The sequence below is a fragment of the Lontra canadensis genome, unplaced genomic scaffold (assembly GCF_010015895.1).
Source record: "Lontra canadensis isolate GAN:19392208 unplaced genomic scaffold, GSC_riverotter_1.0 scaffold78, whole genome shotgun sequence".
Lineage (NCBI taxonomy): Eukaryota > Metazoa > Chordata > Mammalia > Carnivora > Mustelidae > Lontra > Lontra canadensis.
In genome coordinates this window covers 7,145,573-7,162,071 of record NW_022631072.1, presented here as the reverse complement: position 1 = coordinate 7,162,071, position 16,499 = coordinate 7,145,573, and the positions used below count along the sequence as shown (strand labels likewise).

General features: G+C 36.1%; 1 protein-coding gene across 10 annotated transcripts in view; it reads left to right on the top strand.

Moving 5' to 3' along the window:
- MAP4K3 (mitogen-activated protein kinase kinase kinase kinase 3) overlaps positions 1-16,499 on the top strand; it is a 187,610-nt gene that overhangs the window by 150,130 nt on the left and 20,981 nt on the right. For all 10 annotated transcript variants that reach the window (XR_004385506.1, XM_032881982.1, XM_032881984.1 and 7 more), the window contains 8 exons: positions 1,278-1,320; positions 2,654-2,813; positions 3,680-3,792; positions 7,895-7,936; positions 9,715-9,799; positions 11,139-11,218; positions 16,038-16,098; positions 16,181-16,298. Coding sequence is in view for 9 of the 10 variants with exons in the window: in XM_032881982.1 (XP_032737873.1) it covers positions 1,278-1,320; positions 2,654-2,813; positions 3,680-3,792; positions 7,895-7,936; positions 9,715-9,799; positions 11,139-11,218; positions 16,038-16,098; positions 16,181-16,298 (702 nt within the window). In the remaining variant the exon portion in view is untranslated. The remainder of the gene's footprint in view (positions 1-1,277; positions 1,321-2,653; positions 2,814-3,679; positions 3,793-7,894; positions 7,937-9,714; positions 9,800-11,138; positions 11,219-16,037; positions 16,099-16,180; positions 16,299-16,499) is intronic.

Sequence of the window (16,499 nt, the reverse complement as noted above, 5' to 3'; positions counted from 1 at the left end):
CTCTTATAAGGTCGTGTTGGATCAGGACCGTACCCTTAGGACCTCCTTTAACCTTAATTACCTTCTAGAAGCCCTATGTCCAAATACGATCACATTGGAGGTTAGGGCTTCAACATAGGGATTTTGGTGGACAAAATTCAGTTCATAGCACTGGCTGATGACAAAGAACTTTGAAAGAAACTAATTGACAAAGGTAGTAAATATATCTTGTAATTTAATGTCACGTAATTGGTAGATGCTATAATTATTACTACAACTACAAAGAGGCTTGTACTTGGTTGATTAAATTTCATCTGATATGTTTTAAATAAACAGTGGATATAAGTGGTTTCTTTTTTTTTTAAGATTTATTTATTTATTTGTTTATTTGTATGACAGAGATCACAAGTAGGCAGAGAGGCAGGTGGAGGGGTAGGGGGTGGGAGGAAGCAGGCTCCCCACTGAGCAGAGAGCCTGATGCGGGGCTTGATCCCAGGACTCTGGGATCACGACCTGAGCCGAAGGCAGAGGCTTTAACCCACTGAACCACCCAGGCGCCCCATTATATAAGTGTATTTTTAAAGAGGGAATATTCTCACTTATGTAAGCATTGATACTTAGGTTTTTTTAGATTTTTTCCCCCCTTTAAAGAAAGGTGCAGTTTCATGGTAGAGTAGCACCTGACTGGCAGCGAGAAGCATGGAGGCATAGGTTTTCCTTTATACCTCACTATCTGTGACCTTGAATCAGGTCACTTAGCCTCTCTGGGCTCCCCTTTCCTCATCTGAGAGTTAATGCTCGATCATCTTTTAATTTTTTTGTACATCTAAATGCCAGTCCTGAATTGCAATGAATTTTAGCTTCAGTCAAATAAATTCTACCTAAAATTTTCCAGCAAATATGTGTAGCTTTTGATGAGCTTCATCAGAGATATTTCATATCTAACAGTAGTAAAAATGAAGCTTACATTGTAATATATTTTTATACCATATCATTTTGCTATTTTTTCCCAAACTAATTGCTGCTTATGTTTTTTAATAATTACCTTCTAATTGATATAAACTGGAACTGAGTTATCTTTTCCTGTTTTAATTTGAAACCAAGAAAGCGTATCTCTTTAATTACTTCCGAATAAAACTTCATTCAGTATAACTTGAACATTCCACAGAATATTTGGAAAACACTCATAATCTCAGAAAAGAGAACTTGTTTATGCAAATATTCTTCCATATCTTTGAAAAATTAATTATATTTTAGTACTAATTCAATTCTGATTCTAAACTCTCATGTTTTTATAGTTCAACCATGAAAGCGAAAGTTCCACCTCCTTTGCCACCAAAGGTAAAGCAGGTTTTTCAATTTGAATTATGTGTGTGTGTTTGTTGTGATTGTTCTGCCACCTTAATACTGGATTAATATTTCCTCTGTAGCTTATTTTCACTTGGGATCCACCAAAAAAAATCATGAATAAGTTACTAACCAGGATAGAGATGACTGTGATTATTTTTGTCTTTTTTTAATTATCCAACTTGTCACTTACTGTTTATTCTAAATAATAAGTTCTAGAAATTTGTACATGAAAATGATTAAGTTAACGGGTTAGTATTATTTCACCTGGTTAGAAATCTCACATTTTTTTGTAAGATTTTTTTCCTCCAAAATCTATGATCTACTAGTAACTGATTTCTTGAGAATGGGTAAAGGATAATGATTTATCATCATAGATATGTAACTGTCAGAAGGTACTTTTACATTAAAAGTACAAAATAAGAGAGTAATTTTCAAAAATTTTTTAGCAACAAAATCCTTTTGTTACGATGTTAAAAAACATAAAATATTAAAATTACTCTGATAGTTTTTTTTAAGACAAAATGAGTTGATATAGGTAGTAAAAATTCATGAGTTTATATGCAGAGCAAATTTTAATTATAAAATTGAACTCTTTATAAAATGAGCTATTCCAAGGTTTGAAATCAGGGGTTATAAAAGAAAGTTGCAGTCTGATCAGTCTTGGCAACTAATATATTACTGTATTTTGCTTTCATTTTATGCTTTTGAAAAAATCATAATTCACATAGTACTTGCTTATTTAGTTTTACATTAGAATTTCAAAAAGTGCTGAGCAATCTTCCTAATAATGGACACATTTATAAAAACTTATAAAATCTCCAAACTATCGGCAGACTGGAGGTTTTTTTCATTGACTGCACAGAAAGTTTCTTAGCCATTCCATATTGCTTGTTAGTATTCTCCAGTATGATAAAAATTTTAATCGGTATCTTCTCCTGCCCCAGTCTGAGAGATTAAACATTAACGTAAAATCCATAGTCATCTAAAAGAGACAGTTTAGCCTTATAAAGAACTGAAATCTGATTAGCCTGAATATTTAAAAAGAGAATCATTTAAATTGAAGGTCAGAAAAAATAGAATATTCTTACTTAGCAAGTCTAGGTAGGAAAGCTTGTGAAGGAATTAGGGGCTTTTTTTTCTGCCTGAGAAAACACCTTATTGTACATTTTAAGGATGTATGTAGGATAATCTGAATCAAGTAGTTGAATAACCGTGAAGTTTAGCTAGTAAACACAATTCAAAAAATGTTTAATATTTTTCCTTTGGAATGAAACATGAATAATTTCATGTTTAACCATTGGTCTCCTTTTCTGTATTATTTCAGCCTAAGTCCATATTCATACCACAGGAAACTCATTCTACTGAGGATGATAACCAAGGAACTATCAAGAGATGTCCCACGTCAGAGAGCCCAGCAAAACCATCCCAAGTTCCGCCAAGACCACCGCCACCCAGATTACCTCCACAAAAGCCCATTGCTTTAGGTAATGGGGGTAGGGAGGGTGAGATAACCACGTTACCAGGGTTTAGTACTGCATGAAAAAAATGGAGGGTATCTTTCTTTTAAGAGAGTATTTGAAATTCCTTTGAGAGAGGGGAGAAGGAAGACAATGACCATAGAGATGTTTTCTGCTTTTTGCCACATGATTTGAAGTGTTTATATGGCAGGATTACCTGTGACCCATTCTGGGATTCAGATGTCCTTGTTTCTCATTTCTTATCTAACCTCTTCCCTCTTGGAGAATTGTGAATGTTAAATTCATCATTTATCTTAGCGTGGCAGCAGAAGAAACAACTCTGAACAAACAAGGAAAGTGTGTTTTGGTTGTAGGCTTTCTTGTGTTTTAGAAAAAGAAGAGGGTACTCTGTCTAACTTCTTCATTTTATTTCATTTAATCATTTTTAGAAAAATGATTGTCACTCTTGATAGGTATTTGCCTCCAAATTAATACCAGAAGATGCTGTTTTAATACTATATTCTTGCAGATTATGCACAATCAGCGAAAAAAAAAAAGAAGGAATTAAAAAAAGAACTACTAAAGTTTCCTGGATAACATAGTGTGAATTGCCCCTTTCCTGAAAGTAGTTATATATATCTTTGTCTTTTACACAAATACAAGTGCTTAGACATAACCTGATTTTAAATTTGTTTGTATGAAAAAAAAGATACAAGTAGCAGAACATGTGTATCAGACTTCTTTGAGTACTAAGTATTTCTGATTGGGCGATCCCAAGTGAAGACAGAAACCATCCGAGAGATCGGATTTTTCTTTCCTAGTTGATAATTTTCTGAATAAAAGTTTTCATGAAAATTAATCCTTTTTAAATATATTTAAACATCTCACTGAAGGAAATGGAGTGAGCTCCTTCCAGTTAAATGGTGAACGAGATGGTTCATTATATCAACAACAGAATGAACACAGAGGCACAAACCCTTCAAGGAAAGAAAAGAAAGATGTACCAGTAGGTATTTATATTTATAACCTCTACTTGTTCTTTTTCTTTCTCATTGTTAAGTTAGTTTTGTTATTGTAATTAATGAAACTTTAGCAATTACATATTTTACAATATGGTATTTAATATAATGAAAATGGGTTGCTTAAATCTTAAAAAAAAAAAAAAGCAACTTTGCTGTGGCAAACTTGAATGATGGCCAATTGGTTATAATCGTGTATTATAAAATGTGACCTGCATACAGATGACTATTCTCATGGTGATGAGATTGATTCTCACAAAGTTCCTTTTTCAGTCTCAAAAAGTTATGGAAAGTAGGACATGGACAGATGAGGGAAGCTAGGACTTACTCAGGACAGATTTTTTTTTCTTTTTAAAGATTTTATTTATTTATTTGAGAAAGAGACAGTGAGAGAGAACATGAGCGAGGAGAAGGTCAGAGGGAGAAGCAGACTCCCCATGGAGCTGGGAGCCCGATGTGGGACTCGATCCCGGGACCCCAGGACCGTGACCTGAGCCGAAGGCAGTCGTCCAACCAACTGAGCCACCCAGGCGTCCCACAGGACAGATTTTTAACTGTAGATTACATAATTCATGGTATTACTACTCTTACTCAAAGAAAATACCTAACAAGGAGGAAAAATTATTTTCTAGTAGATATAAAATATCACTTCAGGAAAGATGAAATTAACCTTAACAGCTATTCGTGTTACAGATAAATAAGTGTTATCTATCAGGGGATTAAAAATATTTTAACGTTTGTAAAGAATCTCTTCATCATCAGATGACAAATGTCTGTCATCATAGAACTTAAAGCAACAAAAAATCCTTAAAATCCCCAATTCAGCAGATGAGATCATGAGATGAGATGGTATTTTTTAAAAGTTTTCATGTATACTAATATTTGTTTTTATAGATATTTATAGTGTATTTTAAATGTTTATGTGCATATAGCTATGATTTTAGGTAGAAAGCACACTGCTAGAGGCTTTTGTACTGTATCTGATAAACTTTTTTTTTAAATATTTCATGATAGGGGTGCCTGGGTGGCTCAGTGTGTTAAGCCTCTGCCTTCAGCTCAGGTCATGATCTCAGGGTCCTGGGATTGAGCCCCGCATCAGGCTCTCTGCTCAGCGGGGAGCCTGCTTCTCCCTCTCTTCTCTGCCTGCCTCTCTGCCTACTTGTGATCTCTCTCTCTCTCTCTCTCTCTCTCTCTGTCAAATAAATAAAATCTTTAAAAATAAAAAGAAAAGTAAATGTTTCATGACATAATATGATGTACCATTTTTTATTTTCAGTTAAAGCATTTAACTGGGATTATCCATTGTAATTTATGAAATTTAGGTAGGACGTTGTTAACAAAAGCATAAAATGCCCTTCAGGAATAAGTTTTTATGAAGTCTGTCCAGCTGAGCAGGGCCTTTTTGTTTTCATCAGTGTAAATTTTAGCAGCCCTGTTAATGTAGTGGTACAGATATAAAACCTTACACCTGTAGTGCGGTGTAAGAACCTTTGAGAGATGTAGATGTGTTTTATGTATGCGTTTTTAATTCACTCTATTACCTATTTCAGTAGGATAAGGAACTACTGTTCTGTAGTAGTGAAACTAACAGTCTCAGTAATTCTGAAATATGTCCATAACTGTGTCATAGGATAAACAATATCCATGATATATTAAAACATGATTAGTTTCTGTAGCTTGAAATTATTTATAGCCAGTTCTGTCAATACTTAATATAAATCTTACAGTTACAACATTGAGAACTCACTAATTAAAAATGTTTTGCCAGAGTAGGTGATCTAACATAATTTAAGGATAACAATATAAAACTAAGTACATAAATTATTTGCAAAATGGAAAAACATTGTCAGAAGTTAGTGGCCATGAGAGGCTGTACATCCTCATATACCTATCTGCAAAATAAAATTTCAAATAGTCTTAATTTAAGAAGTGTCTAGTAGTTACAGAAGTAGTACTACATAGAATATTTCATTTGTATTATGTATACAAAATCGACTAATAGCGTTTCAGTTAATTTTTGTCACATCACTTAGGTAATTTTGATTTAGATTAGAAAAAATTAGGATGTCATTCCTTAAAATATTAAGATTAACCTCCAAAGAATTCTAAACTTTCATAAAATAGAGTTTAAAGTATCATTGTGGGACGACTGGGTGGCTCAGTTGATTAAGTGTCTGCCTTTGGCTCAGATCATAATCCCAGGGTCCTGGGACCTAATCGACTTCGCTCAGTGGGGAAGGAGTCTGCCTCTCCCTCTCCCCTGCCAACTCCCCCTGCTTGTCCTCTCTCTCTCTCTCTCTTTCTCTCTCTTTTTCTCTCTGACAAATAAATGAATAAAATCTTAAAAAAAAAATGGTCGAGTTTATCTTGAATTAGGAAGGACTACATTTTAAGAAATAAAGTATCCTGGGGCGCCTGGGTGGCTCAGTGGGTTAAGCCGCTGCCTTCGGCTCAGGTCATGATCTCGGAGTCCTGGGATTGAGCCCCGAATCGGGCTCTCTGCTCAGCAGGGAGCCTGCTTCCTCCTCTCTCTCTGCCTGCCTCTCTGCCTGCTTGTGATCTCTCTATCAAATAAATAAATAAAATCTTAAAAAAAAAAAAAAAAGTATCCTCTCTCTCAAAGAGATTCCTTCTCCAGGGGACAAATCATATACTTCAGGCACGTAGCCCCTTGGAAAAATATCTGGTATTCTTGAGCATGTTGTAGGTGAAGGATTATGCTGTTTTTACTCTCCTTATAATTATCAGTATACTTTGACCAGTGATTGATACATTTGAATTCATCAAAATATAAAACTTCAGTTGATGTTGTAAACAAGGTTAAGATAATCTACAGACTAGGATAAGACATGTGTAATGTATTTAATAGATAAAGTATTTGCATCTAAAGGGCCTGGTTGGCTCAGTCGGTTAAGTATCTGCCTTCAGCTCAGGTCATGATCCCCAGGTCTTGGGATTGAGCCCCACATTAGGCTACTTGCTTAGCGGGGAGCCTACTTCTCCCTCTGCCTAACACTCCCCCTGCTTATGCACTTGTGCATGCGCTCGCTCTCTCTCTCTCTCTCTCTCTCTCTGAAAAGTAAGTAAAGTCTTTTTTTAGAAAAAAAAATTTCAAATCTAGATTACATAAAGAACTCCAAGAAATAGATAATAAAAACATAACTCAGTAAAAAAAATGGGAAAAGACAATTCACAGAAGAGAATATACAAATAGCCAATTCACTGTTTTTCAAATATTCTCAATCTTCCTGACAATCAGAGCCATGCAAATTAAGGAGAAAACATTTTTATTGATCAGTTTGATAACATTAAGTGTCTGTGAGATCATAAGGAACCAGTGCTGTCCTACATTGCTGATGGGTATGATATGAGATGAGTACTCAAAGTTTGGCAGCCAGAATGTAGGTACAGCCCTTTTGTTCCAGTAGTTTCTCTTCTCACAGTGTACCCTAAAAAAATCATTCACATATTGCATAGTAAGGTACATGCAAGGGTGACCATTTCTGCATTTTTGTTATAGTAAAAAATGGAAAATAACTTAAATATCCAATAATAATTAGAGAATAGCTAAATAAAGTATGTTATATTCATACTGTGCTACAGTTAAAACAAATGAACCAGATCTATGTACTGATATGAAGATCTGTCCAAGACCCAACATTAAGGCAAAGAAGAGGTTGATAAAACAGTACGTGACTATTTATGTTCTAAAACAAAAAGTGTTTTCTGTAGGTAATCATATATATATACATATATATATGTATACACACACACATATATATACACACATATATACATACATACATACACACGAAAGAGGTATGAAAATATACACAAATACATGAGTACATATAGTTACCTGGAAGAAAGGCTTGGGAGGGTACACACTAAATCAGTTTGGGGGAGGGGCAAGTACCAGGAGTAAGTGGACTATAGAAGGGTTATAGGGAACTTCAGCCTTACCTATATTGTTTCGTTTTACAAAAGGAAAGGGTTCATGTATTTTATTTTGATACATGTGTTTGAAATACAGTATTGTTATACCAAACAGCAACAAAAAGTGTATTCATGCATGTATTCTTTTTCTAGAAGCCTATTAGTAATGGTCTACCACCAACACCTAAAGTGCATGTAAGTATAAATATCAAATAGGTTGTTTTCAAGCTAAATACAATGAAAGGTAATTGCTTGGCTGTGTATCTTTGGTTAGATTTTCTACCTGTTTGAAAGAATCTCCTTTATTAATTAAAAAATAATTTGTAAGATTGCTAACTTAAATATTATTACATCTGAAAAGTAGCTTTACAAAATAAAATTATGGTAAATTACACATTTTAAAACTCCTTTATTCCAAAATTTGTTAATATCTTCTTTGTAGATATTTTTGAAGAAATGTAGAAAAGGCACATGGATACAATAGGACGTACAAAATGTAGACATGACACATTTTTCAATTGTCAAAAACAAAAGTTTAAAACTAGAAGAAACATTAAAGGATCATCTGGCCCAAACTCTGTTTTGACCATGAGTAAAACTGAGACCCCAGAATGTTTGCAGGATCTTTTCCTAGGTATACTCCTGTGTTCCACTCTGTCCTGGTTGGTTTTTTTGCTGCCTTAGTATTAAAATTATGTTATTATATTATAAAATTATATTAGCTCCGTGTAATTGTGCATCAGTATAAATAGAACTGCATATTTTCACCACTGCAAACCTGTAACCTAAAATGTAGTATGACACTAATTTAGAAGGCGTCTGCTGCCTTTCTAGTCTGTAACCTCTTGACTCTCCTTTTTAGCCTTTTTAGTTTCTACCTCCACTTTGTAATTATATAAAGATCTAAATATTTGTACCTTATTTTACAAAATAAAAGTTTTGAGAGTAAAGGGCTCCCAAATCCAGCAGAGACCCTCAAACAGCAGGGCGTGATTGCCTGCTTGGGTACAGTGCAGGGCTGTCAGGTCAGGTGCCGCTAACAGGGAAGAGCTCGTAACCGGAAAGCCAGGTCCTATCAGCCGTCCAGACTAGCTTACCGGCGGGGTTGGTTTCATTGTTTGACACCTCATTTTGTCACTTTGATTTTTAACGATTAGGCAGCACCTCTACATACGAAATTTTGGCAGTTATCTTGAAGAATAATGAACTAGTTAAATGATAACAATTTCTGCCCTACAGCATAAAAACATTTTTTATTGACCTTTTATCACCTGCTGGTATTGCCAGGTTGTTGTTATTTGGTCCTAAAATCTTAATGATATTGGTTAGTAGGTTTCTTTGAGGAAAAGGAAATCTCAAAGTTTATGATTTTATTTTTTCATGTTAGTATTTTTAATCCCTTATCAACTATAGCAATGCGTTCTGTCTCTGGGTATTGTCTCCATATTTGTGAAGAAAACATTCCAGCCATAAAATGATGCACAGTGCTCTTCTCATCAAATATTTTTGTATTCTTCCCCCCCGCCAAGTTGTTGGTAGAAAAGGTGATTAAATGAATAAGCTTTCTTGTATTTATTTATTCTAACCTGAACAACAATTTCAAAATTAACATTTTATTCAAATGATCAAAAAAAGTTCAAATGAATGATACTATATTTCCTTATAAGGTACTTATTATATAAAAGACTTATAAATGGGCTAGATAAATATTAACAAAAAGAAATAAAGCTTTTTATTGACCATCCAGGGAGAATAAGCACATTGCTTTTTTTTTTTTAAAGGGGTACAGACCCATGTTTTGAAGTACACAATATGAATTTTGAAATCAGCTATACTTCTTTCATGTTTTAATGTTAAGTTTAATGATTAAGAACATTTTAGGTCATGAAATGAAACTTTTCACCTTTGTAGAATTTATGATTTCCTTCTTATCAGGGAATATTGTATTACTTAGTTATTCTTTGTTTTTCCAGATGGGTGCATGTTTTTCGAAGGTTTTTAATGGGTGTCCCTTGAAAATTCACTGTGCAACATCATGGATAAACCCAGACACAAGAGGTAGTACTATATGTTTCTATGTTATCTTTTTTACTGTTTTTTAACCTGAGGCCATGAAAGCATTCAGTTTTCTTCATGTTCAGAATACCCTTCTGAAAATTTTTTTGTTAAAATTTTTAAAAATTGTTCAAGGTAAATATGTTTCTCCGTGTTAGCAGTGTTTGAAGTGACCTGTAACACTAAAATTTCACTGTGTGGTCCCCATATCAATAGAGTGAAACCATACACTCTATGCCACCCTGATTTCCTCCAGAGAAGTTTTTTTCTGTAGCTGCACGTTCAGTATCTTTGTGGTTTAGGTATAGCTGTTGTTAAAGGAGTTAACTGCCAAGAGTCCAGGGTGTAGTGAACACTCTAGAGGGCCTCTCCACCTTAAAGGGAGTCATAGTAAGAATCGTTGTCATTAGTCACTGACAAAAGACTACCAGCATTCTCTCACTATATATCTTAGAATCTGTGTACGTAAGATCTACACGAATACATGCCTGCACGTCTTACTAAATCTTTTAAAAATCCAAGGTAGAGGAACTTGTATTTCCCAAGTAGGGAGAATGACATTAAGAGAGGTTCATCGTTTTGTCACCAGTCTGGGGTATAGCTGCACTTGGAATCCTGTTCATTTGTAGCATCGGACTACAAAGCTTATGCCTTTAATCTGCCGGCTCTAATCCTAAATACTGGGCAGTATAGGAATGCTCTTGGCATTCTCAGTTGTTCTCAGCCTACTTCAGTTTAGTGTGGAGAAGTTCTTGACCTATTGGTTTTTATTATCAAAAGCAGCTCAGACAGGACTGTGGCTAAACTACCATGTCCTAGCAGATACTGAGTACCCTAGCAGGTAGCCAAGTTTTAGTTACCTTTTTGAAAAGGCAGTAGCCAGATCCTGGTTTGTTGGGGTTTGTTTTTGTTTTTGTTTTTGTTTTTAGATCCTGGTGTTTCGATGACACTGCTTATAATGGTAGCTCATCTGCAAAAATATTTTGTATCAGTTCTTCTGTATTTATATTCTGTACATCAAATGTACATGATGCTCTCTTAAAGGAATTGTAGTAAAGAAGCTACAGATTCTCTGCCAGTCCTCAGCACCCTCTGATATGTGAGGAACCCTAGCATTCCAGGCTTCAGAACCTCTTTATCATCTCCTTTGAGGCTGGTATTTACATATAGCTCAGCTCATTGAGGTAGAGTGTTTAGCCACTCAGTTGTATTACACTATTTTCACTGCTTAGCCATCACATAATTCTTTCTTCGTGTGAATACATATTTACTTAATTTCTATATAAATCCTTTTTGAAAGTATTTTACATATCAAAACCGGTGAATTACTTTGTCATTTCAGATCAGTACTTGATATTTGGTGCCGAAGAAGGGATTTATACTTTGAATCTTAATGAACTTCATGAAACATCAATGGAACAGGTGTGTTATTTTGTATTGTCCCCTTTTTAAAGTTACATATAGAGAGTAGGCAAGAAATAAGTTACAATTCTAGGATTTTCTGCTTCTTGTATCCATAAGAGCTTCACAGAGCATATTGTATTTGTCAGGTCCCGAGGACACATTCGCAGGACTAGTCCTTGCCCTGCAGGACCTCATGATGTAATAGAGAAAGAGATGTGGCAGTCACTGCAACACTCTGCTGTCACCTTAGAAGTGAGCACAGGTTGAGGCCACAGAGGTGCAAGTCACTAGCCTCTCCTCTGGGCAGGTGAGAAGAGACCGTTCATGGCAATGAGCGGAAGCTTCCCAGACAGATAGAGGGTAAATAGGAAGGCGTGGAGTTGTGAATCAGCATGGCAAGACGGGGAGCCGTTAACAGTCTGACTGGAGTATAGGATAACTGCAGCATAGGAACAGTAGATGGAGGTGGGTGGGGAAGGCGGCTGCCAAACCCCTGAGCTTGTGTACCATGCTGATGACCAGGTCCGCATTTTAGAACTCTCTGCAGAGTGATGAGAGATGGCAGGAGAGATTTTGGTCAAAGGGTGAAGAAGTGTTGAGTCGGGGCAGAAGTGGAGAGGACAGAAAGGGGTTTGGAATTGTATGGGGACATTGGTTATTGTCCCAGGAACTGGGGGAAGCTTTTGGCATTTAGTAGCCAAGGGCCGGCAAAGCTAAACAACCTGCACAATGGTAATGATGGTGTTAGTAGCCGATACCTATATAAAACTGACTGGACGCCAGATACTATATTTACTTTTTTTAAAAAAGATTTATTTGTTTATTCCAGAGAGAAAAAAGAGAGAGAGAGAGGAGGGGCAGAAGGAAAAAATATCAAACAGACTCCCCGATTAGCGGGGCTCAGTCCCATGACCCATGAGATCATGGCCTGAGCTGAAACCAAGAGTCAGACGCTCAGCCAACTGAGCCACCCAGGCATCCCTGCCAGATACTGTTTTTAATGTAATGAACTTAATCTTCACAACAACTCTCAAAGATAGTTACCATCATGGATCACATTTCTGTTGAGAAATCTGAGGCTCGGAAGGGATTAGTAACTTTCAGAGATCGCACAGCTACTAAGTAGCTGAACTGGGTGGGATATCAACCCAGGCCAGCTGGCTCCAGAGGCCTTATCCTTAACTGCTTCACCACAATGCCTCCCCCACCTGTGGGGCTCTTGTGGAGAAACACCAGACCTAGAGAAAGATTAAAGAGCGGGAACTGTCATATTAAATGACCTCTTCAGTATGGAAGCTCAGGAAAAATCTAGGTTGACTCCAGGTCTCCAGCTAGTGAATGACAAGTACCACCTGTCAGGGTATCGTGTGCAGAAGGGGAAGTAGGTTTGAAGGGCATGATAGTGCATGAAGTTTGGTCACGCGGAGTTTTGGGTGCCTGTGGGATGTATAACTGATTGTCCATTATCAATATAAATTGATTACAAATACAATGGAGAGAAAAAAATCTGTAAGTAATGGTATTTTCTTCATAACCAAACATTTCCATCTTTTCTCATTGCAGCATTTTTTTTAAAGATTTTATTTATTTATTTGACAAACAGAGATCACAAGTAGGCAGAGAGGCAGGCAGAAAGAGGAGGAAGCAGGCTCCCTGCTGAGCAGAGAACCCAATGCGGGGGCTCGATCCCAGGATCCTGGGATCATGACCTGAGCCGAAGGCAGAGGCTTTAACCCACTGAGCCACCCAGGCGCCCCTCATTGCAGCATTTTTTAATCAGATTTTCTAACAAGATCCTAAACTGTATGATATACTGTAAATCTTTCAATCTGGATGGAAGTGGTATATAATGAGGTGGCTGAAAAATATTAGGAACTAGAGAAAAATGGAAAGGGTCTTGTATAATTGTACTTACAATTACTAATTGTAATAATTAGTAAATAACTCAAAGGTAGTGATATTTTTCTTGGATATAATAAGATTTAAAAATCACCTTATAGGTAACAATATTAATTGTAAGGAACAAGGCTAACTTCATGCATAGGTGGGGTAAGCATTTATTCGCCTAATTCAAGGGACAGTTAAGTGAAGGTGCCCACCAGCCCCATCCGGTCCCAGTCTTCAGGAAGTCCCCTCCTGAGATGCTTCAGCACTGGAAACTACACTGTTTGAATAATATAGTCTGAGCTACACATGCCTTACAAAGTGAAACCTTTTCCCTTGCAGAGAAAGCCTTTGAAAAGTAGGGAATGAGAATATGTGCAATCCAGTGTTTTTTTATCTTGCTATGAAATTATTAGGTGGATTTTCTCCGTTCTCTAGAGGAAAGAGACCAGGTGGCATGAGTCTGTTAGACAGGGGAAGATGCTGGACGGAGAGGAAATCACACCAAACAGGGTCCTGATTTTAAATTTTTTATCTGCTTTGATTACTCACAGCTAACACTCACTGAGTGCTCTGCATATGCCAGTCTTCCACGCCCTTTTCTTGTTTAATCACCACAGCCAACTCTGTTAGGTATAGGCGCTCCATTTTACAGATAAGAACACTGACTCATAGAGATCACATTATTCAAAGTCACAGTCACTGAGAAAGCAGGTATCTGAGTCTGTGCAAACTGTAGAACCTATTCTTCTTAACTACTGTATACCTTCATTAAATGGATTATTTCACCTAGAGCCTACTTTGCTAGAGGAACTCAACATTAGAAATCTAGAAAAGGTTTAGGGTTTTATTAAATGTGGCTAAAAACAAAAATCCAGTGCGAAATCCACTTAATAAAACTTTGCAATATACTTTCTCATTGTTCCTGTGTTGACAGTTTATTATGCGAGGAGTTTTTGTCTTGCCCTGGTACTTTGTATGTTTGTATTAAACAAGCTAACTCACTTACATTTACAACTAAATCATCTCACAATAGACCATAGATTTAATAGTAGAGAAATACTTTTGATGGTTTTTCTCAATGAAGATAAACCCAGTTCAAGACAGTATTAAATATAAAGCAACTTTTTGCTGGGCGCCTGGATGGCTTAGTTTGTTAAGTGGCTGCCTTCAGCTCAGGTCATGATCCCAGGGTCCTGCGTTCGAGTCCCGTATCGGGCTCTCTGCTTGGTGGGGAGTCTGCTTCTCCCACTGCCTCTGCCTGCCACTGTGCCTACTTGTGCTCTCTCTCTCTCTCTCTCTGTCAGATAAATAAAAATCTTTAAAACAAAACAAAAACAGTTTTTGCTACTTTGATAACATACTGCTATATGGCTTGTAATAAGTCACTGCCCCTCATTCTGCCTAATTTTCTCAATGTAGCCAATGAATTCCCAATTCTATTGTGGATTTTTTATGACTAGCATAAAATAGGAAATGTTTATGTCGTTTCAGTCTGAGACACAGCAATAGACACATTTTTCAAAATTAAAACTATGGCAAAAATACAGCATAGAGAACATAGTCAATAATATTGTAATAACATTGTATGGAGAAAGATGGTGACTACAATTTAACTGTGGTGAGCATTGGATAGTGTATAGAATTGTCAAATCACTATTTTGTGCGCCTGAAATCAATACAATGTTGTATGTCAACCATATTTCAATAATAATTATTTTTAAAACTACATTGCCATGTCTTATTTGTTTGGAGAAATTAGATACTTTATGTGAGTATATTTTGCAAATAAAAGAAACAATCAGATTTTACATGAAGTAGCTTTTACTTTGTTCTTTCCCTTTTATTATTACCTTTTCTCCTTTAATTATCCAGGGACATCATTGTGACTTTGTGCTTTAATAAAGTAAAGCCCTTAGAGGCCTTGGTATGTTTCATTTGTCCCTTCATTCTCTCCCTTCCCTCCCCACATCCCAGTCTATTTTGGAGTAACTGAGTAGGAGCTGCCAGAGCAAACCCGGCGCTTGGGTTAATTAAATCAGAATGCTTCATTATATTCCTCAGTGGCTCTCAGACTTCGGTATGCCTCAGAATCATGTGGAGGGGCTGGTTAATACTAAATTGCTGGGCCCCCTTTCAGAACTTCTGCTTCAGTAAGTCTGGGGTGAGGTCCAAGAATTTTCATTTCTAATAAATGCCCCCGTGATGCTAAGAATGCTGATGTGGATGGAGGGACCATTTTGAGAACCACTGGGCTTCATAATTATATGTATTAATGAGAGCAGTTACATTTTTCCTTCAAAGAATATGGACTGTGTTCCATGGATTCCCTTGTTTTTGCCCTAAATACTAATCACTTTCAAACTTCCGGAGCTGCCTGTCAGTTCTTATGGACTGTTTCAGAAATGAATTCCATATCTGTATTCTTAATTATTTGTACATTTTCATCTTCTTCCCTCAACCTTTTTTCCTCCATACCTGGTGTTTTGATACCCTATGTTCCACTGCACCATGATTCTTTTTTGTGTCTCTTCTGCTAGAGAAGCTGGGCATGTCCATATGCCTAGATATGAAAGTATCTAGAGAAGTACACAGGAAAGTTAATTATTTAACCCCAGAACCAAAATAAAGGAATAGACATTTGGAAATGTCCTTTCTCCCTTTTGCATTTGGGATTATATAGTTCTTAACCATAAGGGAGACTGGAACTAATCAGATCATGTTGAGACTTAGGTAATGAAATTTTATCGCTGATTTACTTATTTTTCTCCCATATAAATATCATCTTGTTTTAAATGTCTTCTAAAATAAATGTCTATTAAAAATAAATTTCTTTTTTAAGACTAGCCCATTGATAAGACAGGTTACAATAGTTAATTATGTACATATTTATATTATTATTTTATCTGTTATCTTTTGTAAACTTTGCACTTTTTTTTTTTTTTTAAACCAGCTATTCCCCCGAAGGTGTACATGGTTATACGTAATGAACAATTGCTTACTATCAATATCTGGTAAGTCTTAGTTTTTACATATCTTAAAATTATTCCTATTTATGTTACTAGCTTTTATTATCATGGTTATTTTTCTTTACAGGTAAAGCTTCTCAGCTTTATTCCCATAATTTACCAGGGCTTTTTGATTATGCAAGGCAAATGCAGAAGTTACCTGTGGCTATTCCAGCACACAAACTCCCTGACAGGATACTGCCAAGGTAACTGTACATTTACTTATGTGTCATCCTTAGGGGTAGTATGTTAATTAATTCTAAATAACAGTTATACTACAGAAATTGAGAAAAGCACTCAGTTTGGGTTAGTAGAAATCATTTGTAATGAAAAAACTGTGAGAGGTAATATATTTTCACAAGAACTGGAAGCACCTCTAGAATTTTAAAACTGATTAGTGTTTTTTA